The sequence below is a fragment of the Haliotis asinina genome, chromosome 1, assembly GCF_037392515.1.
Source record: "Haliotis asinina isolate JCU_RB_2024 chromosome 1, JCU_Hal_asi_v2, whole genome shotgun sequence".
NCBI lineage: Eukaryota > Metazoa > Mollusca > Gastropoda > Lepetellida > Haliotidae > Haliotis > Haliotis asinina.
Window position 1 is genome coordinate 89,291,797 of NC_090280.1, and position 26,405 is coordinate 89,318,201.

The 26,405-nt window shown below is 39.6% G+C and overlaps 1 protein-coding gene and 1 non-coding gene across 2 annotated transcripts in view; both read left to right on the top strand.

Annotated features, from left to right (window-relative positions):
- Positions 1-25,164, top strand: part of LOC137254761 (espin-like) — a 41,201-nt gene extending 16,037 nt beyond the window's left edge. The window contains exons 5-15 of the mRNA XM_067792550.1: positions 7,431-7,649; positions 8,172-8,247; positions 9,256-9,399; positions 9,806-10,017; positions 10,187-10,381; positions 11,170-11,254; positions 12,475-12,677; positions 14,083-14,491; positions 15,873-16,191; positions 16,979-17,261; positions 24,910-25,164. Coding sequence (XP_067648651.1) covers positions 7,431-7,649; positions 8,172-8,247; positions 9,256-9,399; positions 9,806-10,017; positions 10,187-10,381; positions 11,170-11,254; positions 12,475-12,677; positions 14,083-14,491; positions 15,873-16,191; positions 16,979-17,261; positions 24,910-25,083 — 2,319 coding nt within the window. The 3' untranslated portion in view covers positions 25,084-25,164. The remainder of the gene's footprint in view (positions 1-7,430; positions 7,650-8,171; positions 8,248-9,255; positions 9,400-9,805; positions 10,018-10,186; positions 10,382-11,169; positions 11,255-12,474; positions 12,678-14,082; positions 14,492-15,872; positions 16,192-16,978; positions 17,262-24,909) is intronic.
- Positions 2,625-2,710, top strand: Trnay-gua (transfer RNA tyrosine (anticodon GUA)). The gene is given in 2 exon segments: positions 2,625-2,661; positions 2,675-2,710. It is a non-coding gene; the product is annotated as a tRNA-Tyr (tRNA).
- Positions 25,165-26,405: the final 1,241 nt, after the last annotated feature.

Genomic DNA, 26,405 nt, shown 5'->3' on the forward strand with positions numbered 1-26,405 from the left:
TACATTCCTGAAAACAATTTACAGAATACTCACACTTGGAAAACTGTGTTGGACGACCAGTCAGCCATGACAGATGAAATAGAGCCATAAACTAACTTAAACACTAAAGTCTCTGTCTCACTGACTCAAAGATGAGTAGGTGCCAATGACAGTGAACTGTGTTTGAATAAAAATTTTCAATTTCTGAGTATCAGTTAGTCAGTTACAGTCAGTCTATTAGTCACCTCTAGTCTCAGTTAGTCAGTCCATTAGTCTTTCAAATGTCAGTCAGTTACAGTCAGTCCGTTAGTCAATTTCTAGTATCAGTTAGTCAGTTACAGTCAGTCCGTTAGTCAATTTCTAGCATCAGTTAGTCAGTTACAGTCAGTCTGTTAGTCAATTTCTAGCATCAGTTAGTCAGTTACAGTCAGTCCGTTAGTCAATTTCTAGTATCAGTTAGCCAGTTACAGTCAGTCCGTTAGTCAATTTCTAGCATCAGTTAGTCAGTTACAGTCAGTCCGTTAGTCAATTTCTAGCATCAGTTAGTCAGTTACAGTCAGTCCGTTAGTCAATTTCTAGTATCAGTTAGTCAGTTACAGTCAGTCCGTTTGTCAATTTCTAGTATCAGTTTGTCAGTTACAGTCAGGTTCTAGTGTCAGTTTCAGTCAGTTACAGTCAGTCAGTTTCTGTCACTGACTGGGGGTGTTGAGGTAGCCTAGTTGTTAAAGTGTTCGCTTGTTATGCCAAAGTCCACTTGGATACAATATATGAAGCCCATTTCTGGTGTTCCCCACATGACATTGCTATAATATGGCTAAAACTAAACTGAGAGTTCAGTCATGCTGTCAGTGACAGTCAGTCATTTAGCTGCCAGTACAGATAGTCAGCTACAGTCAGTCGCTATTTACAGTCTGTAGTGTTCCCTCTAGGCACATTAAGGAGGGCGCAGTGCCCTGCCCTTTGACTTTTGCACCCTGCCTTTTTATTTTGCGCCCTGCCCTTTTTCGCCTCAATCGTTGTCGTTTACTATGATGAGTGTATATTTTCCAGATTGGAAATGCTTTTTTCAAATACTAATGTTAAAAACAAACTGAGAAGAGTAAAAACGAACTTTAGAATTGAAGTCATAAGACAATTTGACTTCTTATACATGTTGTTGTTTTTTAAATAATCCTCACCAACATGCCCTTTGAGGTTATGAAGTGCCCTTTTCCATGAATTTACCCTGCCCTTTCTGAACCCAAGGGGGGAACACTAGTCTGTGAAGGAGCTTTAGAAACTGCATATGAATTGTGTGAAATATTCCATTTACGATGTAATGCCCAGTGGTTTGTAGCCATCGTAGCCATCCACACATCAGGAAATGGTTTTGGAATCTATTGGCCGTATCAGTCAGCATTGTATTGAAAAATCAGACCTTGATATATGGTGCTGAAAAGTTGTTCCTAGTAGAAGTCATTTGTATATTTATCAGATTGTAAGACTGTTTCAGAACGATGTGTCACACTGATAACATTATTTCTGTACATGACAACTGAAGTATACAAACAAGTGGTTAGTTTCCTTTCATGACGAACAGTCCAGTCATTGATGATAGCACCCAGACAGAATGATGTCAGGTCCTAGATCCATGAGTCAGGTCGAAGATTTAAGGATATCAAGTTCAGATAGGGCAGAAAGTTAAGACAAATGGCATTGCGCAAACTATTGTTAGTGAGTGAGTATTGTTTTACACAGCTATTAGCAATATTCTAGCAATATGATGACAGGGAATATCAGGAAAAGGCCTCACGCATTAACCATTAGGCTACAACAGCCCCTGAAGCATGCTATTATTAGCCCTGCCACAATTCTTTTAATGTGAGAAGGTGGGTGAGTGAGTGAGGATGTGTTTATCATGTTTTTAGCAGTATTCCAGCAATGTCATGGCAGGTGACATCAGAAATGAGCTTCATACATTGTACCCAAGTGGGGATTCGAACCTGTGACAACCGAATTCGTGAACCATTAGACTACCCTAGCCCCTGAAGCAAGCTAATATTAGTCCCTACTCCAGTTCTATTTATGTGAGATTGTTAACATTGTCCTAAGTGGATGAAATTGATCAGAAGTTTACCACTGAGTCATGTGTTCCTATACCAATATACCGTGTTACCTCTAATAAATCATGGAAAATTGCTCAACACATGTCCCATATACAGAGCCTGAGTTACACAGTGGTGATTCATGAATTTGACTTGTATCTGATCAACACAGAGCTTTTCATATGTACACCTCTTTTGTACACTTAATGTGTGCACCTTGCTTGTACACAGGGATATGTCACAGACACAGTCTGGTCCAACAGTGTCTAGAATTAGAGGAAATACATGACTTCGTCTTGAGTGGAGTAATCTCTTCCTGTACGTACAGAGATATCTATAACTCACACAGCCCTGTCAGTTTACATGCTGTATTAGAGAAAATACAGTACTTCATAATACCCACCTGTGTGTACAGTGATATCAATAACAGACATGGCCATGTCAATTAGCATTAGGATGTATTCAGCTGTAGTTTTGTGAGAGTCTACACTGCGATACATAATGAGCTGTATGTATGGTCACCCACTGAATACGTAGTGTAGGTGATGCTTCTCTCACAGCCCCGTGATAGCTCAGTTGGTAGAGCGGAGGACTGTAGAGGTTAAGCTGACATCCTTAGGTCGGTGGTTCAAATCCGCCTCGCGGGAAATATTTTTATCATCATTTGAATGTTTATTGAGGATGTGAAATACGTTTAAGAAATCAAGATTTTCTTACATGAAATGCGATTTGTATTCTTCAGCGTGCATCTGTAAGTGAAAGATAGATTCTGCAAGGATGTTTTGAAGTTAACACTTGAATTTACTACAGTTCCTACATGAATTACTACAGCTACTTCAATGATGTACCATAGTTGTCACATACATGTGGTTGCAACAATGATACCACAGTTGCTACATTAGTGTACTACATTTGCTCTATAGATGTACTACAGTTGCTCTATATATGTACTACGTTTGCTACATAGATGCACTACAGATGCTACATAGATGTGCTAGGCCCGTGAAGGTCCCGTGTAAAATAGGCCTTCAGCAACCCATGCTTATCATAAAAGGCGACTGTGCTTGTTGTAACAGGCGACTAATGGGATCAGGTGGTCAGGCTCAATGACTTGGTTGACAGTTGCCACTTGCGCAGATCGATGCTCATGGTGTTGACCACTGGATTGTTTGGTTCAGACTCGATTATTTACAGACCGCCGCCATATTGCTGGAATATTGCTGAGTGCAGCTTAAAACTAAAGTCACTCACTCACTCAATATAGATTTGCTATAGTTGCTTCATAAATGTACTATGGTTGCTCTGTAGATGTAGTACAGTTTCTACATAGATGTTCTACAGGTGTTCTATAGATGTAGTACAGTTGCTCTATATATGTACTACAGTTGCTGTATAGATGTATTATGGTTGCTACATAGATGTACTATGGTTGCTATATAGGTGTACTATAGTTGCTATGTAGGTCACAGTGCTACAACTCTACCTGAATGTATTTCATCCAGTATCCTTGTCTGGGGGTGTTTACAAACACTGTTCTCACTACACTCATATCACTGTGGGTTATCAGGTGTACACAACTGTTGTAAACATCTGATTAGAGATGCACAGGTCTTTTGACCTTTTATCATGCCAGAGTGTTCATCTGGTCCACGCACATTAAAGTATCAGCGTTATGTGGATTTTCTGCGCCAACTTATTTATTGCTTTCTTCTCAGTATATACTTTCCATACATAAAATTTCATTGTCTTTCTTGAAATCTGATTGAAGCACTCATATTTGGTGAAATATATCTCCTAGCGCATGATAGCTCATTTGGTACAACTGTAGAGGTTTAGCTGATATCATTAGGTCGGTGGTTCAAATCTGCCTTGCGGGAACTTTTTGGCGAAAGAAAATTGAGGATATACTGCTAAATGTATTCATTGGTCAGAATTATATTTTTTCAGAAAGATGTTACACACTTTTATCTCCAGGTTTATCTCGGCTTCAGTTTACCTTGAAGGTATTTTGACCCTGGTTTCGGTGCATGGTATGTTTGACATAGAGGTATTTTGACCCTGGTTTCGGTGCATGGTATGTTTGACTAAACATAGCCATAACCATTTAGTGCAACATGCACGTGATGTGATAAGGAACAGGGTGCTGTTGTACAAAGTGATCTTAGCGCTAAGGTGATCACAACCCCCATACCTTAACATAGACTTACAACTGGCGTAGAGCTAAGGCTTAATTTAGTACAGTGGCATCCAGGTTGTGTTTAGGTAGATTGGAGCAGATTGTTGATAGGTGTGACAGGCTGTTATCTGTAACACTCTTGACCTACAATGTAGAATTTATAATCAGCGCTATGTGATCAGGAAGCTTTTCAATTTTATAATTCTACAAGCTATATACAATTACATTGTTGGCTGACACAGATAAACAGCAGCTTCTGACATACATACTTGTTCTTTTTGTGTTTGTTTGTTGTCTTACGCTGCTCTAAGCAATATTCCATCTATATGGCAGTAATCTGTAAATGATCGAGGGTGGATCAAACAATCCAGTGATCAGCATCATGACCATTGCATTTTGGGATATGATCTCATGTCACTCAAGTCAGTGAACCTGATCACCTGATCCAGTTAGTTGCCTGATTCGACAAGCAATGATTGACTGAAGACTGACTAATGAGACCCTAATTGATTTATTGTGTCAACAATATTCATTCACTTACTGTGAACTAAGCGGGGAGTATCTCAGAGAGCTAATAACTTTAACTTGAAAGAAGACTACAGGTAATTTTGAAATTTTTCTCCGTGTCAAATGCTAAACAATTTTTGTCTGGTTCTGAAGGGCACCTGTTTCAACCCAGAACCTAATACAGTAAGCTGAGCTGAGGTGACCCGGTTATACATAGCTGACCTGTCACTCAACATGTCACACAGCTGACCTGTCACCTGTCAGTGATATGTACAAGCACAGCCATATACCTGCTCAAGCTTCAGTGGGCAGGTGCCCCAGGCTACACTTGGATGGCTCTACCTTACTATCTGATTGTGTGGTTTGCCCAAATTTAATCATCTATATCTGATTGAAAACTGCTATTGATTGGTATCCTTATTGGAAATAAACCAGGGTCAATTAGCCTTATGACCTGCCATGAGATGTGTAATTAATTCCTCGATAAGCTTTGGGGCATGCATGAGGTTGTAATCTGGCTTAATGCTTCTGTGAACTGTTGTAGATAATAGTTTTCTATCTTAGTAGTTGATAAATGATTTAGTTTTCATTGTGTCTCGGATTCTTTGTGGTAACGAGTGTCGAAAGGTAACTTGTACCACTTAAGGTTTCTGTGTAATCCTGTGTGTGGTCGAGGTTTGCTTGATGTAAGAACCGACAGTTTCATAGAAGTAGGTTACTCAGGGTCTATGACTTTAGTGTCGGGGTTGTAACTTTGGTGTCAATGGTCCACAGTGCATAAAATAATGTGCGGTTTTTTTGGTGTATTGGGTTAGCTTCCATGTGAATCATGTACAGACTGGTAACATTTTTTTCCCCAGCAACATGTTTTGCAGGAATTATTAAAATTGACTCTACCTCTCTGTACGTCTGTTGAGGTACTTCTTCTTATTTTGAAGCAGAACATAAGAAACACTCAATAAATTTTCACCAAACTAGCAATGAACTGGTGTCTTTTTTTTGGCTGAGGATTTTGGATGAAATACTTCTTTTTTTTGTGCTTTTTCGTTTCCATGGCAATAAATTGACTTTAGCTGACATTGGGTTAGTGCTCCTTCTCAGAGAAAAACTGTACAACCTTTCAGTGCTCTTCTACTTTGTGAGTTTTCAAGAACCTAATACATCACTCTGTCAAATGGACTTAATGTATATTCATGAAGAGTATTTTACCATTGAAGGGGTACCCATTTTATCTGCTTGCATATTTGTAGCACGGAGATGGTTTGCTTTGAATCATTGGTGCATCTGATCCAGATTTGCTCTTTTTTCAGGGTTACTGACTGTTAGAGTTTTGTTGTCTGGGTCTTTAAACGACAGGCACTGACATATTCTCAGATATATCCTTGATTATGATCTGTCAGCATTATGCACACGATTCACCAACTTACTGAACATGCACAACCTTCAATGAAGTTAAGCATGGCAATCAATAGACCCCATCCTCGATATCTCCAGGGTATACATTCTGATAAGTCTCCACTATACCCTGGATGCATCTACGGCTCTGCCAGATAAATTTATTACCTCCCTTGACTGTCTTTTCATCCAGTCAGGTGTCTACGCTGGGAAGTTGAGCGAACCAATCACAACTCGCTTTCGTTTTTTGAATTATCTAACCGATTATACTGGGCAACAGAAACCATGCAGAGGTTCTCTGGAAGAGGTAGAAGGCGTTCTTGCATATGTTGTTTTGAAGTTTCGGACATGTCAATTTGTTTGTATGATTTCCCTAAAATCTGGGACGCACTGTGGGCAAACCTTCGCAGTTGCGACCGCTACCTTTGTTGACACTGGCAAACTCTGTTATAACGGCGGCCTAGCTCATTGGCTACTGTGAGAAGGCGGAGCCAGCAAAGGGAGGTAGTAAATTTATCTGGCAGAGCCGTAGATGCGTCCAGGGTATAGTGGAGACTTATCGGAGCATATACTCTGGAGATATCGAGGATGCATAGACCCTTGTCATATGCCTATTTCATAAGGTAATTATTTAGAGGGAGAGAAAATTTCGGCTACCCTAGTGTCAATTTACTCCCACCAGTGCAAGCTATACTTTAACATTAAGAATACCTTTATGGTGAACTGGACTGTGTGTTTGCCTAGAGAGGGAGCGGTTCGATCCCTGGTCTCTTGAAACCAAGATTGTGTTTTTGTAACCCTGAAGTTCAACTTTCTAGGGATAATCAAAGGGCTGATCAGCTCAGTGTGAGTGTACTGAGAAGTGCTGGTCCATTAACATGTTTGTTTGTGTAATACAAACGAAGCGAAGCAAATCTAGATTTTTGTCACACTCTCAATTTTTGCTGGAACTACTTCAGACTCTGAGCCTTTGGAGTAGGGTATCCCTACTGAGATCATAGAGGACTAGCACTATAAAACTGGTGAACATTTGGACTAGTACAAGCAGCCACATATGAAGACACGCACGCACACACACACTTTCGTGTACATTGTTGTATGAGTGGATGAACCTTTACTTATACACCTCACCTCACCTCACCTCACCTCACCTCACCTCACCTCACCTCACCTCACCTCACCTCACCTCACCTCACCTCACCTCACCTCACCTCACCTCACCCAGTAGAATCAATTGCCCTGTCCACATGTTGTAGATGTGTTGGTTGAGCCTATGTTCCATGTTGCAGCTTCTCCTGGAGCATAATGCAGACCCTGGTATCCGAGACAAGGATGGACTGTCCCCAGCCATGTGGGCGTGTCGCATGGATCACATCGAGCACTTCGAGCTGCTGAGTAGGGCAGATAACTCTCACATTGAGGAGCCAGATGGGATCGAGAGGGATGCTAATGGCCGCACATGGATGCACTGGGCTGTACGGCGAACAGAACCGCTGGAGTGTCTGCAGGTGGGTTATGGGAACCGTTGCTCGCAATATCAATCACTGTGTTGTTGGGCCTATCAGGTGGTTACTGTTCAGGTTTGTTGGCTTTACTGAGAGCTCATCATCATGCCTAGACAAGGGGTATTGTTGTTCATAATATCAAACAGTGGATTGTCCAGTCCATCTGATATAGGGAGATGATGTTTATTTTTCTCAAATCAGTCACTGGATTGTCTGGACCAAACTCAGGACTACCTGAAAAAATAAACAAAAACCATAAGATGACATATTGTTTGATTATTGGTAACAATGATTTTGATTTGTCAGTTTTGATTTGGGATTGTCATGGATGCTAATAATTTTGGTGACAATTACAGATAAATGATGATGGCTGATACAACATGTTGAAGGAAGAATGTGCATTCATTTTCTGTGTATCAGTGTTCAAGCAGTGTTGAAAATGTCTGCAGTTTTGAAAGTACCAAATGAAGTTAGATATAGCTTTTTTCTTTGCAGTTATTTCAAGGTTTGGTTTTGGTGTTTCAGACATTAATTACTGCAGACACAGCAGCGATCAAGGATGATGATGGCAAGACAGTCTTACTTCTTGCTGCTGAGATGGGTGAGTCACCTCACCATCAACTACCATGAAACACCAACCACCAAGCATCTCATGATCTACCTTCCATCGTTGCCATCCACCATCACCATCCACCACCCACCTGCCTCCTATCACTTACATTCCACTGTTCACCCTTCACCCACAACCAACCTCTCTCATGCACCACCCACCCCAACTATCCACTACCCACCACCCACCACCCACCCTCCACTAAGGGGGAGGTGGGGTAGCCTAATGGTTAGCCTTTTGGCATGCATAAGACCCAGGTTTGATTCCACACATGGGTACCATATGTGACACCAATTTCTGGTGTCGCCCCACCATGATATTGCTGGAATATTGCGGCGTAAAACCATACTCACTACCCCCCATCTAAGTGCCTGGTGATTTCGGAAAGGTTATCATGAGGACAAGAAGTTTGCAGTGAAAGGAAATACATCAATATGGCCACACACTCAATGCTCAAAATATGCATAATGTGTGTGCTTATTGCATAACCCTCAGCCAAGACAGGTAAACTTCAGTAACATGACAAGAAGTGATGTGTTCTTTAAATTCTTTCAAGTAATATACGGTGGAAGCTGTCTAAACCGGCACTCACTGGGACTGAATAAATAATCCAGTTTAGACAATGCTCCAGATTGCAGAGCTGATGATAAATGTACAAGTCTCGGGACTGATTTTATGCCGGTGTTGACAACTTGCCAGATTGGACAGATGCCGATTGTGACAGCTTCCACTGTAACTGCGTTTAGCCTGTAGGCCAAAGACCTTTGTTTGATTCCTCACACCAGTACAATGTGTGAAACCCTTTTCTGGTTCCCTACCGACGTAAAACTAACCTCACTGACTTTAAGCCTGTACATCTTAACAGATGTGCATGAAGCTTACCTCCAGCTCAGTTGACATTCAACTAAAACATGCATTTAAAGTGTTGAACCTTACTCACTCATTCCATGTGCGTCATTCAACAAGATGTCTTAAGGGGTGGTGAATTGTGTATTTCAGGGTCCCTGCTGGCAGCCAAGCTGATCATGGAGATTGCAGGACGTATCTGTATCCATGATACAGATGCCCAGGGGAGGACTGCACTCCATCTCGCCACGATACGCGGACATGGGGAGATTGTCAACTTCCTCCTGGAGCAAGGAGGTACATACAATTATCGTACCTTCAAGTGAAATGCTTTAAATTCATTGGTCAACACTTTAACAAGTTCCCGTGTTACCAATCCCAGGAGAGACACTGCTACAAAGAGGTGTACATCGTATCACCCTAAACCTAAGCATGCTGCTTATAATACACACCTGGGCGGGCCTTGACTTGTGAATTTCAGGGTTAAGATAAAAGCATGGACTGAAGTGTTGAAGTAAAGTCATGCTTTCTTTAGAAAATTATAAATATTCGATCGACCATGAATAGCGTGTTGAAATGGTGGAGGGATGTGATTCCCTGAGTATGTATGCAGGTCTCCACAGGCCTCCAAAGATTATCTTATATGGGCTTCTGTATATTCCGGAGTTCACTTGATGCACTTTTTTCCTGTTTGTACTTACAGTTGACCTGACTGTGGTGGACCACTTCAATGCCACTGCGTGGGACTACGCCCGCAACCGCCAGCTCCACTACTGCCAGCTGATAATCATGTCGCATCAGCGCCAACGGATTGCCTCCAACCCCACATCACCCATGGTGCCAGGGATGGGTCTGATAGACAATCTACATATTATGAATGGCAATGTAAATCAGAGCGAGGACTTCACTATGAAGGTGAGTCCACTGATGTATGTGCTACCACAGGCTGTATTGGTCTGGTGGGTGAATGGCTTGGGTTTGATAGACAGTCTACATATCATGAACGGCAATGTAAATCAGTGCGAGTACTTTACTATGAAGGTGAGTCCACTGATGTACTTGTTGACATTGTCCATGTTTCTAGAACTGGCCAGGCAAGTCAGGGGACACAACTCCAGTGACACCTCCTCATCCTCCCAAACGTCCCAGAACATCAAGGCCACTGTTGTCACGACGAGCCAACAGCCTGACTACACCTGAAGGCCGTGAAAAGACAGACATCAATGGTGATCGAGGCATCAGCAGTGCAGGGAATGAGAGAAAGAAGGAACGCATTGAAGTACGTATTGATGGAGAACAGTTAGCACTGCTATTGGGGACATGATGCCTAGAGTTACTTCCCTTTGCATAGTTGAATGACTGTGCTGATGATTATGAGATGTTGATATGTGCGTGTTAGCTGAAGAATATTCAGTCTTACTCAGATTTAATGAAGATCTCACAAAGCTATGCATCAAAGTTTGACACTGCAAACATGTTTGATCCAAAAGAGAAAGTTTCTGATGATTCACTTTCATTAGGCGTTGTGAATATTTATCTATTTTAGTGACTATTTTTGGGGGTTACTCTCTAGAACTTATATCAAGAAACGATTTTGACGGTGTTTATAAGCTGTCTGATGATGTGTAAGTGAGACAATATGTTGTCCTGTAACAACACAAGAAAGCAGTAAACTAAAATAACTGAAGTCTGATACTATCTTTAGTTTGTTTTTACCATGTCTATTCATACAACAAATGACCAGGGCCTCCTTTCACAAAGCACTAAGGTGATCGTAAGTCACTATGGTAACCTCAGTACAGTGTTAGAAAATGGCAGTAAAGGTGAACCTCAGTAAAAGTTGTTCCATGAAGGGTCCACAAAGCGTTCCTAGTGCTGCAACATTTGTAGGCCTATGGTAAGCAGTAAAGTGATGACAGGACGTAACATTATGAATACTTTGAGGAGCTGGACCCTGGACCCTAAACAACCCGCTTGTGGAGTCTGTTATGAGTGTTTGGTATACAGTTTGTAGTTCTCTTTTGAAATATACATGGATTTTTTACTTGGTTATCTATCTTGTTCCAGGTGAGTGTGGACACCAAGCGGACAGCAAACATAGCTTTCTATGCCAACGGCCGGGAGGAGACTGACATGATAACAGACGATCATGGTCAGTGAATGACACAAGCTTCATAATTCAGTAGCTTTGTTCTTGAGTGTCCATCTTCTGCTGGTCCTGAATTTAGAGAAACACAACAGTAAAATGTTCTTTATCTCAGCTGTGGACATTTAAACCCTGATGTTTCAAATATCATTCTTCAACAACTTTTAATAAGATATCTCTAAACTAAAGTGCCTAAAATTGATCTCTATCATCAATTAAATTATGGGCTATTACCAGTGAGACAATATTCTAAAATTTCGAAAAAAAAAGCTTACTCAGTTATTTTGATCATCCTGCCAGTCACTCTCTTGCGTGTTGAGGTTGAAGGTAAGAAACCTGTATCAATGGAAATGGCTAAACACAACAACTAATGAATGGTTTGTCGTTGGTAATAGACCCTGAAGACCAGGGAGTCCTTCAAAACAACCTTAGCGCTACCTTAGGTCTATCTTAAGGTATAGGAGTTAAGGTCACCTTAGCGCTAAGGCTACCTTAGGTATGTGTTATGGTATGGGAGTTAAGATCACCTTAGCGCTAAGGCTACCTTAGGTCTATGTTATGGTATGGGAGTTAAGGTCACCCTGGTGCTAAGGTTACCTTAGGTCTGTGTTAAGGAATGGGAGCTAAGGTCACCTTAGCGCTAAGGCTACCTTAGGTCTATGTTATGGTATGGGAGTTATGGTCACCCTGGTGCTATGGTTACCTTAGGTCTGTTAAGGAATGGGAGCTAAGGTCATCTTAGCGCTAAGGCTACCTTAGGCATGTGTTATGGTATGGGAGTTAAGGTCATATTAGCGCTAAGGCTACTTTAGGTCTATGTTATGGTATGGGAGTTAAGGTCACCCTGGTGCTAAGGTTACCTTAGGTCTATGTTATGGTATGGGAGTTAAGGTCACCTTAGTGCTAAGATCGCTTTGTGCAGTGGCACCCTAGGTTAGAAATGATCTTCAGCATTCCATGCTTATTGTAGGAGGATTGGGTGGTCAGGCACATGACACATCTTGACACATGTTATCTTATCCCTATTGGATAGACTGATGCTTTTAATGTTGATCACTGGGTTGTCTGGTCCAGCCTCAGTTGTTTACAGACCACCATCATATAGCTGGAATATTGTCACATGCAGCATTAAACAACAAACAGACCCTATCATTGGTAATAAGTTTATACAGTCTTGCATGTACTGTTACTGTGAGTATGAGATGTCAATGTTGATTCTGTTGCAGATGGCCACGTGGAGGGAGAAGAGGATGTTGACGGTGTGAGTGTCGGTGGGATGGACGTGTCAGACATTGACGATGACGAGGACAGATCACCACCAAGAGTTCGACCTGCTCCTGCCCCCAGACCTAACGCCATCCAGCCTCGCCCCCCACCCAGACACACCCAGCCACGCCCCCCACCTCCATCATCATTCTCCCATTCTCAGGTGGGTTTGGCTTCATCTCTTAAGGAGATGTCAGAGTTAGTTCCTTTGACACTTTATGATCTGATGACAATGCCACTGGTAGTCAAACTGGCTAAGATTATGCAGATTTGCTTCCCTTTTGTCTTGATTACTAAGACACTGGTGTCATCACTGATTTAATGAACACTGGCTTGGATATAGTATTTAGCTCTGCTCGTCTGTCAATATGTAAGTATAAAATGAAATGTCTTAAGAAACATTGACTACATTCTTTTCCAATTTGGTACCTAGCTTCATAACAGTATGTGAAAAGTCCCAGTCAGGTTTGGAGACCTTGACCTACATTTTATGGTCACAAGGGGGCTTTAACATTTTTCCCTTGTCAGAGAGATATCTCAAGAACAGTTCCCTGGATTTCTTTTCATTTGAACCCAGTCCATTTTGATGACCTTTACAATAACTTTCAAGGTTACGGCGAAACTTTTAAGATTTTAGCATATAAACTGCATGCTAATATTGTGAACATGATATCTCAAGAATGGTTCACTGGATTTTCTTCATAGACTTTCAAGATTTCTCTTGAATGTTTTTTGTTAAGCAATTTCTTCAGTAATATTTTTGCATAATTAAGACACCATGACTTTCATCTCAAGGTCAAACTGAATATATGTGTGTTTGAACAACTACAGACAGAGATATCAAGAGATGCTTTTCTTCACGTTTTATTTCATCTTAAACTGCAACCTTCAGTTTCATTACTTTTTATCTTTGATTTGATAGTTTGTGGTGGGGGGATTAAGTCACCTTAGTGACAGGTCTTGTTTTCACCTATAACCTGTGAACCAAATTCAGTAGCCTTGTGTTGAGAATAATGTAACCTCTGTTTCTTTAATGCTGTATCATGCTTTTTTAGGTCCCTGAGAATCCCATAACGTCAGTTTCCTTATTGTTGTGTCTTCTTCCTTATTGTTGTGCCTTCCTTATGTTGGTCCCTGAGAATCCCATAATGTCAGTTTCCTTATTGTTGTGTCTTCTGCCTTATTGTTGTGTCTTCCTTATGTAGGTCCTTGAGAATCCCATTACCTCAGTTTCCTTATTGTTGTGTCTTCTACCTTATTGTTGTGTCTTCCTTATGTAGGTCCTTGAGAATCCCATAATGTCAGTTTCCTTATTGTTGTGTCTTCTGCCTTATTGTTGTGTCTTCCTTATGTTGGTCCCTGAGAATCCCATTACCTCAGTTTCCTTATTGTTGTGTCTTCCTTATGTAGGTCCTTGAGAATCCCATTACCTCAGTTTCCTTATTGTTGTGTCTTCCTTATGTAGGTCCTTGAGAATCCCATTACCTTAGTTTCCTTAAAGTTGTGTCTTCTACCTTATTGTTGTGCCTTTCTTATGACCTCAGTTTCCTTAATGTTGTGTCTTCCAGGAGCACCCTCCGTCACAGTATGAGGCCCTGGAGGAGAGCACCACTACCACCACAATAGACCCACCCCTAGGGCAGCGCTTCCACAACTCACAGAAGTTCTCTGCCCCACAGGCATACGCCCCTGCCTACCGCACTGGTCGGGGTGGCCAAGCTCCCTCTCCTCCCAACATTACCCCCCAGAAACCCCACATGATCCGGCAGCAACAGCCTCTGCCTCCACGCCCCGCCCCCAGGGAAGCACCTGCTCCTCGTCCAGGTTCTGGACCATCCTCGCGTGACCAGGTCGCCAGCCCTCCCCCTCTGTCCAGTGGGTCGGGTCAGTCTGTGGAGCAAGGGCCTTCAATTAAGAAACCCCTGAGTCCGGACCAAGGCAACAGGCCGGGGTCAGGAGGACAGACAAAACCTCCAGGTAGGACACAATATTTTGGAAGCTGTGTGCCTCATACAAAGCTACTAGAAGGCATACAGCAACACAGTGATCAATGCTCACAATTCCTTGTATTAACAACATGCCATCATGTGACTTTCGGATTGCTGAGTGTGGTTTCGGGCTAAGAAAACAACAGAACAGATATTAGTCACAGGTTTCATACATAACCTGATATTAACATAACCTGATATTATATTGTATCCTGCCTCTATATCTGCTTTAAGTCATGACCATGAATCATCTCTTTTCAAATTCAGTCAGTACAGATGGGATATTTATCATCTCTTTTCAAATTCAGTCAGTACAGATGGGATATTTATCATCTCTTTTCAAATTCAGTCAGTACAGATGGGATATTTATCATCTCTTTTCAAATTCAGTCAGTACAGATGGGATATTTATCATCTCTTTTCAAATTCAGTCAGTACAGATGGGATATTTATCATCTCTTTTCAAATTCAGTCAGTACAGATGGGATATTTATCATCTCTTTTCAAATTCAGTCAGTACAGATGGGATATTTATCATCTCTTTTCAAATTCAGTCTGTACAGATGGGATATTTATCATCTCTTTTCAAATTCAGTCAGTACAGATGGGATATTTATCATCTCTTTTCAAATTCAGTCAGTACAGATGGGATATTTATCATCTCTTTTCAAATTCAGTCAGTACAGATGGGATATTTAGGGGAGGCACTAGTCTGTTGAACAGACCCTGAAGCTAATATGTCTAAGAAAGACCATGCACGTCTAGTAAATATATTCCCCTAGCTTCAATTCCATATTCCCCTAGCATCAAGAATGAAGAAAGTCTCAGGGCTCCTTATGATTAACTATGAACTTCTTTCAGCAAAATATATTTATTTCAGAGACTAGGTGCTAGTCTAGGGAGGAACCTATAGCAAGGGGGCACTGTTCAGGTTGTGCTATTTTTAGCCAACTGGGAAATACAAGTAGACTTCTTCTTGAGCTGTTTTGGTGATCTTTCACGTGTTTTTACATCAAAATAACTTGTAATGGATTGTATTTATTGGAGTAGTAAATTGATGTATGTCATTGTGAGCCCCAGATAGGGATTTCATAGCTTAACGCTGTATCTTTACACCACTGGGATGGGTATGGTGGTCATGATGTGAATGTACACATGTAATATTGACAATTTTATGGATAACACCTTTTATTTCATGACTGGGAAGTTTTGATACAGATTGATATACTGTTGATAAGCATGGATTTGTTGCCCAGAAAGCCTGTCAGTATTGTACTTCCAAACATCTGAAATGCCACTCAACAAAGCCATCATTTGACTGTGTCAAAGTGATAGCAAACATTGTCTCAATCCCTGGTACTGATTCACAGGTGTGCTGGAAGGTCGTAGGATCCCTCCACCACCAATGCTCACTCCTCTTCCAAACGCGCCGAAAGTGCCATCCCTGAGTCGACTCGACAAACTGGAGAAGAAGAAGAAAAAGAAGAAGCGTGATCGAGACAAAGAACGGGAACAAGACACCAAATCTCCCCCTGAGGTTCAAAACCAGCAGAACCCCCTTGACATTCCCCCACCCAGAGGATTTGCTGCCCCCCTTCACCCCTTCCCCCAGCAACCAGAGAGGGTGAGGTCGGCAGCACCATCAGCCCCCAGGGCATCCAAAGGAGTTCCACAACATCATGACCCACGGTGAGTTTCTTGTGGCAGAACATATAATTACCATAGTAACTATGGTAACGAGAGGTGTCTTAGGTTACATTTTCTGTGTGAAACATATTATTACTATAGTAACTATCGTAACATTAGATATCCGAGTTTGCATGTTGTTTTGGAACTTGTTACCATGGTAGCTATGGTACCAAGACATTCTGAGTGTGTGATTTGTTTTTGAACATATTACCATGGTAACTATGGCAACGAGAGATATGCTTCCAACATTTTTTGGTACCCTTCTTGTTCTGAACTGGTAGACTTGACAGGGAATACATATTTAGAAAGTGAGTATATTGTTTACACTGCCTTTAGCAATATTCCATCAATATCACAACAGGGGACACCAGAAATGGGCTTCACACATTGTATCCATTTGGGAAGAGAACCTTGGTATTTGGCATGATGAATGCATGCTTTAACCATTAGCCTGCCATACCAACTCTCATATTTTAATAAACATGTACGACAATATATATTTACATTTTGATCATATCACATGGAACTGTACAATGAATGTGAACCAAGCATATCTACACAAATCAGAATGTTTCACATTCTAGGATATGTTCTCAGTGAACGTAAACTATTTTGTCACACATATTTAATTGTATGTCTAGACTTGCATGTGTTCTCTCAAAATCTCAAAAGTAATTTCTGTAAATTGTTTATGGCCTCAACCCTGAAACAATCGTCCAAAATGAGACATGCTTGTTCCTTGGTTCCTACTGGTATGGTGATTAGAGATGCATGTATGTTACCACAGGTACAGCGAGGAGACAGAAGATGGTAAAGGTGTCGTCATCAATGGTCATGCAATGATGAAGGACAGTCCAGTTCGGTCAGCACGGCCTGGTCCGAGACTTCAGCCAATGGAAGAAGAGGAGACACAGTACACTGAGGCAGGGGGAGACAACCCACTGCAGCAGTCCAGTATTCCAGAAGAGGGTCAGGTTGGCCCGTTGATACCTCCCCCTCAAGCCTTCCGTTCAGCGGGGAGATACAGCTCTGCAGCTCAAGGGAGACAACTCTCTCAATCAGTCCCTCAGGTTAGTACTGTTCGTATCCAAAATATCTGTGTTGATACAAAACATAAATTTGGAAGATAAATTATATCACTTTTCATGCAACTATTTTGTTTAAAGAGAGCAAAATATTAACATTGATGAACGTGATGTAAAAATGTTATCGAAATAATATGAACAGATACCCTTTTTGATCATTTCTTTCTAAACATGCAATGTGTCATTGCCTATACTAGGCTAATTTCTGTAGATGCTTTAGCTTACTACGAGTTCAGATACAATCTGGCTGCTGTATTCCTTATTGCTTGTTAGAATCTAGTGATGAAGGATGGAAAGTTTGATGATATGAGTGATCAGAGATAGTAACATCCTGAAAGATGAACCCTTGATTTTGAACATGAACTGCATTTGTGTTCTGTTGAAGCTATGGGTACATATGATCAAGGATGTGTTGGGTGGCCTTATCTCTAAACTGTTATTGATTTCTCTTGGAAAACTCAACCAAATTTTGAAAAGTTATAAAATCTCAGGAATCATAAACGTGATGCAGTCTCCAGTCTGATGCAACTCAGTATGTGCAATGCATGTGTTTAGTTTCATAGAAATATAGCACAGTATCATCAAATGTTTCTTGTCTAATAATTCATCATCATTGTTCCGATCAGCTAACTAGTGGTGTTTTTTCAGCCGTTTAGTCCCCAGAGTGACGAGGGTGAAAGTGGTAAGCTGTGCTAGGTTATCTGATGACTCGCATGTAAACTTGCATCATGTCTGACCATGTCAGACTCTCTCTGTATCTTTCTGGTGGTCAGCTAGGTTAGTCTGACCGACAGCGTCTGGCTCGCATCAAACATACATACCTGTGTCATTGACGATTGAACTGGATCTTCATGCATGAAACAGTGAATCTGTTTTTGCATAAATCGTTTCACTAAGATTTCAGAAGTATGTATGGTAGTAAAAATATTTTTTATCATGAACCATGTTTTTGAAAGATAAGCATGTGCATGTCACATGTAGCTATATTATCAGATTGTTTTTGTTTTGGAACATACATGTATACAATACACAGTTTTTTGTTTCTAAAGCTTTGAAAAGACACACTTTCAGAATGGTGTTTGTGGTCATCCAGGTTATTTCAAAGGGGCTAAATGTTCAAATCTTGCAACTTATTAACCCAAGTACTCCAAGATTTTTAACTGCTATGTCTGTGTTGAACTTAATGATTTCATTGTAGTGCTAGTTTTTATTGCTTGGTTTGCAAATTTGTGAACTTAAATGTTACAAACACTTTCCTGTTTAAACACTAATATCAACATTACCAGATTAGGCTTGTGTTGTGTGTTCATTTTCCTTTTTGATCATCATGATCTAAATCTGGAATCCTGAATTTGGCATATACTGTGTTATTTTGTTCAAAGAAATGTCAATACCTTTTCTTAAAACTACTGGAAAGGTTTCTTCAAAAAAGACATGATGAAGATGTTTCTTGAAAAGACAGTTTTCTACATAAAATTTTATGTCAGACCACAAATACTCATTCACCAGATTTATTTTCTTTTGTGCTAAGTCTTTTTTTCTGTCCAATGCATCTGTTCATGTATTGTGTTTGATGCAGCTGAGACTGCCTTGTCCTTATGTATCGCATGTATATCAGCTTCCGGACCTGGTCTGCATCAGACAAACAGAGGGTCTCCGTGTAGTGACATCAGCGTCTTTTTGTCATGCACTGTCAATCTGTCTGCAGTAAGCTAGTCAAATCTGTGTACAGTTGGGACCTAGGAAGGAAGGCAGTAAGTCAAACGGAAATAATTTTGTAGGTCAAAGGGAGACAATTCTTTGGAAAACTGGAACTTTTGCTGGCTATGCTGTATCTAAGAAAAGCAAGATGTATGGATGTACACTTCTTAGACATTCCATTTCTACATGCCCTTCAATGATGCTGTAGCTGTTGCAAGGAAATCATGAATTTAGTTTGGTTTAAATTTATATTGGAATTGCCCATGAGACATCCTTGAATTGCCCTTGAAACATCCTTGAATTATTGATAGATCAAGAGTTCAAGAGGACCACCATATCTAAATATATCAGATTACGTCTTGTCACCTGCCATTTCAAACTGCTTATGTCAATGAATAAAGTCTCTTTAAAATGTTTTTCTTTTGATTAAGTTAGTTTATACAGCAGGGTTAGGCTTAAGCATGAGGCAAAACAGTATAGAGTTACCAAGACCTGAGCTTGAATTTAAATTTACCCACTAATCATGTAGGTTTTGGCAAAGTGGGAACAGTTCAAGCACTTACGTGTATTTTGGCTTTCCCAACACCTGAGCTATGTTGCAATACTGTGTTGTTGTTCAAAATTATCTAATTTTTCGTAATATAACCTTTGAAAGTTGCCCCAACGCAACCTTTTTTATCAGCCATTTTCAACTTTGTATCCTATAAATACAGCTTCATAGTGCAAAGATACTTTGTATATACAAAAAAAGTGAAAAATTCACAGGCAGTCCATTTTACCACATTTTCATTAACTGACATTAATTTTGACAGGCTCAGGAAATCATGCATCTTCCATTTTGATAGGATGATCACATCATGCAAGGTGTAGTTTGATCTTAATGTAGCATTTGGGGATATGTTTAGTTTGATTTGATTGTGACACAGCTTGGTGTCGTATCTCTGTTCACGCGGGGCATGATATCTCTGGAAACTAACGCTATAAAACCTGTGGAAGTTTAGACACATAATGTGCACACAATGCACATGTATGCATCTTGCAGATATGTAAAATGTTACATTAAACATTATTCTACAAGATCAATTTCAGCACTGAATAATTGCTCAAGAATTTATCAAACCTGTATGTCATAACATTTTTTGGGTCTTCAAGAGAAAATCTCATTTCATTTTTATATTTGTTTTTTGTTTCATTCACAGCTTATTTTATGAATAGAATCACCCATAGCAACCAAAATACCTTTACTAATATTTTGATATCATTTTGTAGTTTCTGACTGAATACACATATTCGTGTTTGTGTTTTCTTTATTATATAGACATTGTTTGAAATTGTTTCATATTTGCACATACATATTGTAGGTGTTGTGGGGTCACCTGACTGAAAGTCGAGTGAATTCTTACCGTGGCTTGTTTGTCCTTGGTCAAATGTCAGTTATGGAGGATCCTGTAGGAACTCTTTCCTCTAGAAACCACTTGACCAAAATAACATAACATGCTTGCTCACTAAACCAGTAATAACACCCTAGGTTCATAGTCATTTTTCAGTATGGCTGGCATAACAGCCATATTGAAAACCTAGTGACTGCTGTTATTCATGAATAGTCCCTGACCCTCTGACAAATCCAGCAGATTTGCTGAAGGTTGGATGGAAGCTGCCGGCCTCAGCGTCTGATTGTATGTTTCACAATAACTTGACTGAGGTTGTTGTATGTGGCATACATGGCACTTTTAAATTTTATATGTCATAATTTCAATGCCAGTTACAAGAAATATTAAATCTGAAATGTGTTTTTCATTTTCATTCTCTGACTCCTGTGAATTTCCAGATGGTCACACAGACATCTGAATCTTTAAGGACGGGTGTCCTGTCACCTTGAAACACCATTTTTGAACACTTAATGAGTCAATTTTGTTGAGATTGTAATGTAATTTATGATATGATTCGTAGTGGAAGTAAATTTTGACCCTGACTTGACCTCTGCCCTTGGACCTTGATCTTAATTTCACATGAAAAAGCATTTTAACAGCCTCCTTTTTTGTTTTTATGTTGAAGATTTAAGAGTGCATTTTTATTTGTTCAGGCCTAAATGTTTGTTTTCAGTTTCAATGCTGACAACTTTTATAAAGTGTTTTGAATTTTGTAACTCTTATCTCCGTGTGCTGGTGAGCTATTGTGCCATGGCACTGTTTTTATTGCTTTTTATTTTACTGCATTCAGAGATATCTTAAGTAGATGTGTATTTGTGATGCACACAGCACATGATGTGTCTACATTGTATACATGTATAGTTGTTGGTAGTGTACACATTTAGTTGTCATGGAAACCTGGCATATGTGTAGCATGTGTTTATACTCCAGTACTGGAGAGTGTTACATTTTGTCTATTGACACGATGTTCGTAAAATTTTCAAACACATTTCAAATGATAACTGGCAAAAGAGCAGCAATCATCCATTTTTGAGAAGGTAGATGCATAAATCTTTTTAGGAATCAAAGTAGATACTATCAATTCATGTTAAGAAAATGAATTATGTGTCATAAATGGAGAATGTCAGTCTGAATGTGGTTGATATCAGATTTATCAACACAAATCAATGAAAGTTAAAATTTCGAGATTTTCTAGAAAGTTTTAAACTTTTTTTATATGAATATTGAAAGTGGATGTTAAATAGAATCTCAGTGAAATGCCCTTTGGTATGAAACATATTGACTTAGTTTTCACGCAAGGATGACAGTTTTCATGGATGTCAGCCGCTATATTTTGATGTTTTGGAGTATGCACAATGTTTTGGAGTACACACAATGTTTTGAAGTGTATGCAGTGTTTTGGAGTATAACACAGTGTTTTGGAGTATTTCCTTACTCCCTTAACAGGTGAATGCTATGAGGCAGAGAGTATATATGTATAACAAAGAACATCAAAAGTAATAAGACAACAAAGATGTAGGTTAAACAGTGGAAACCAACAGTTAACTCTGATTACACAATACCTTTTTTTAGAAAGCGATCAAATGCAGCATATGTCATATTTGGGATTTCACTTTCTTAGTAAAGTACAAATTCTAGTCCTTTTCGGGATTTGAACCCGCACCCTCAGAGTCAGGCGAAGTCGCAGTGGCTGAGCGGGCTAGGCGGCTGACTTTGTGTGCTGGCGATTAGGTGCCTTACTCTGAGGGTGCGGGTTCGAATCCCAGATGGGACTCAACCAAAAAAGTACTAGAATTTGTACTTTACTAAGAAAGTGAAATCACAAATATGACATATGTAACAGTTAACTTGTGTTGATGTGTGGTTTACGAATGACAAATGACTGCCAGTACTTACAGTTAATTATTGCCAGATAGAGTAAGGCTATATAAATGTTGTGTTCCTCATAAAAAGGAAGGTGACATCCATTAAAGCTCTCCTCTTCATGTGAACCACTTCAAAATGCCATTCAAAGACTTGGTGTTTGCGTATTTGATACAGACACACATTCAGTGAAGTTCTCTATAATTAGGCATTTGGGGACAGTAATATATTTTTGTTACTGAGAGGAACTTTAATTGTTGACTTGTTTCTATCAGTTTATATCACTATCGATATCATCGTATGACTGGATCTTTCATTGTATCAGAGGCAAACTGAATACAATCAAATCATAGCAGTTTCATTGTGTGTTGTAAAAAGGTTTTAATGTGGATTGACTAAACATGGCTTGTTCGCTTTGTGTTTGTGTGACTCTGGCACCGATGGATCCTGAGAATGGGTTCCTGGTATTGAGGGTCTCCTTTATTTTCAGAAATTTATCAACTTTTGTGTGCTTTTGTTTATCATTGTATAGTGTGCATCCTGTTTTCTGGATCTGCCTGTTTGATAGCTTCAGCGTTCAGTGTAACATTCTTTATAATATGGTGGTTGGTTGTGCAACTAACGATATCCTGCTTTAGATGGTCCTGCCTCAACTGTTACTATAGCAACATACAAGGAAGTGGTGCTCAATATCACATGTATTCAAACTAACCATTCTTTGATATTGCAAAATGGAAAGATCAGAAAAGCGTGTATGACACTAGAGGGGTGCTATGTGGTTTTTAAAGTCCCAGTGAATGCTGCCATCACTACTTCATGTCAAGGTGAAGGGGTGGCCCATTGGTTGGTGGGTTTTGGCCCTTTGGTCACAACAGGATCCGATAATCATGGATTTGAATCCAGAATTGAGCTCGAGCTTGAGCTAGGTGACTAACAAGATGGGGTGGTCAGACTTGCTGACTTAGTTGGCCCTTCTTTGTATCCCAATTGCATAGATAGATGCTCATGCTGTTGATCACTCTATTGTCAAGTCCAGACTTGATTATTTACAGGAGGCGCCATATAACTGGAATTTTGCTGATTGCTGTTTAAAACTAAACTCACTCACTCATTTAACTGTGAACTCATCATGTATGAAATCCTTTGATGGGATATCATCTCATCAAAGTGGGTGTTGACAAAACAGAAACTTAACAGTATTATAACAAATTGAGGTTCCAATCACATGGCAGTGTTGCTTCACAGGTGATTGTTATCATCAGGGTCTCTGACCAGATTGTGACAAAATAGTAGTTGTAATCTGGGAAAGGTAACACCTATTTGACAGGTAAACGCTGACAGTTCAAAATTGGAAAGTAACTCACTTACTCATATCCACATTTCTCTCATTTCTTTTCTAAAACATTTCAGAATTTGAATAAACAGATTAATGTGGGAATGGAAGTAACTCTAAGACTTGTCCAAGTACCTTTCTTCATGCATGTGTGTTTTGTTTTGTTTTGTGAAATTGAGATGAAGATTTGACACACTTTTATACATTACACACACAAAAAAAACACTGTTTCGAGGAAAACTTTGTTTTTAAATCCTGTAAATATTCAACCTTTTATTCATGGTTTATTGTGTGTCTGTTTGTTGTGATGGTCGCAATCAAAGATGATAGTGTCAGTCTGTGGTCATTCTTGTGATTTATTGGTAATATTGCTAGCTGTAACCATGGTAACATTAAACATGTCCTGTAAGTCTCTCCCTGGTGTAGTGATGTTTATACCCAGTGCTTTCTTAAAATGACAATTTAGACCAAATGTTAGAATGTGTAACCCCTGGTATTTCCGGTAATTGTAAATATCTCTATATTCATGGATATGTGTTACCACCTTGGGTTCTGTTGTGACGGGACAGGTATTCATCTGGATGTTTGGGGAATTTCATTATGGCTGGAGCATGTATGCCAGTATGTATTGAATTGGGATTAGCTTGTCTCTGCCTTGTTCCACTAAGTGTTCTTAGTGATTTGACTGTTGATATGATCTTTAGGTACTGTGACTCATTTGAACATCATAAGTCTGTGTTAATAAATGTTTTGCTAGTAAAACTATCTAGCCTATATTACGATACATTAAGAAGATCATGGGATTATAAGTCTGTGTTAAGTTATGGGAGTTTGTAAATTGTCGTAAGTCTATGCTACGTTTGAGTTACTGAGCATGCTATTAGTCTCTGTTAAGACGGCATCATTGAGCATATTATTAGTCTGTGTTAAGATTTTGTCAGTGAGTGTATTGTTGGTCTCTTTTGAGATTGTTTCCTTGAGCGTAGTAAAGTCCATGTATAAAAGATGTCAGTGAGCATATTATTGATCTGTGTTAAGATGAAGTTCTATTGAATTGTATTAGTCTGTTTTAAGATGGCGTCAGTGAGCATATTATTAGTCTGTGTTAAGATGGAGCTAATGAACATATCATCAGTCAGTGTTGAGATACATATTTGTTAAGAATTCTAATCTATTGACTGTATTAAGGTATTGAGTTGGTGACAGCAATATTGTACTAAGATCACTTAGACAAACAAGGTCGTGGCAGATGATATAAGTGTATGCTGTTTCTCTTACACTGACTATGCTGCCATGTTTGTTCCAGGATGGCCACAGTTCAGCTCGGATGATACCTACCAGTGCTAAACCACCATTGCCGATCAGAGGGAGAAGTAGTGCCGGCGTATCAGGTCGGACCTCTCGCAACTCCAACACACGTAGTTCCGTATCCCGCCGCACCCCACGACCACCCACCTCAAGATCAGACTCCAACAGTTAAAACCAATATATACACTGATATTCATTTCAGATTATGGAGGTCACAGACTGTCCAAAATGATATGTGAATTCTAACTGGACCTTGTCATAACCATTACGTTAAAAACCTGAATATTAAGGTTGACCATAGACTGAAAATGTTTCATCAGAAAACATTAAGGATCAAAGGATCTCCTGAAATTAATGCCTTGTTTGGGGTCTTGTTGGGGTGTAGCATGTCTTTCTGTTTCAACGGGCTTTGACATGGCTTAGAGGCTTAACCAAGAATTGATTGTGTGGAAGTATTCCACAAATATTGTTCAATGTCTGTTTTTATTTATTTATTTGTTTGTTATGCATGAACACCTGATCATTGACAAATATTGGAAGTATTTGTCAGGGAAGTATCATCATCATTTACAGTGGAAACTTGTCATCTGGAAAGCAGATGGACCAGTATCGAACATGTACTTGTTTGGGCATTAGAGTCCAGTCCAGAAAGTTGATAGCATAACTTGAAGATTGGTGTTTTCATTACCAATGATTTTTGAATGCTTCAGTCTATAACAAAGTATTGAAAGGCTGCTGATATCAATTATCAACTGTAGCTGATATGTTTATCCACTGTAGATGTCAACTGTCTGCTGTTAATATTGACTTTCCTAAGTAGATATTGACTATCCACTGTAGATAATGACTACATTGTGTTGATATGGACTATCCACTGTAGGTAATAACTATCCACTGTAGATAGTGACTACATGGTGTTGATATTGACTGTCTACTGTTGATATCAACTGTTCACTAATGGTGATATTGACTATCTGCTGTAGATATCGACTATCCACTGCAAAAGATAATGCTTATCAGTGGCAGATAGCAACTATCCACTGTATATTATAGCAACTATCAACAGTTGATGACAGTATTTCCTGGAGTGAGGTTGAGGGAGTTCAGAGGGGAATCAAACGATGCCATCCGTCCATTTTCTCATGTGATATAGATTTGTAACAACCAGGTATTAAATATTGTGTATATATCCTCTACATTTTGTATGCATAGTTTTGCATACAGATTATATATATGTTTACATTTACATAGTTTCTCCCTCTTTACTTTGATTCCGTCCATTTGTTGTTCGTTTATTGTTTTTGTTTACAGCTGATGTCATGAAAAACATGTAGTCACTGCTTGTTGATTTTTACTGTAACACATACGTGACAAGATTGGATAATTTGGACCCTCTTTTGGCCAGTGTCAGTGTTTAAAGTTTTGGAAAACTTGTTATTGCCATAAAGATTAGTTTCAAAAGTCTGTTATCTACACATATTGTTCCTGCTGTTG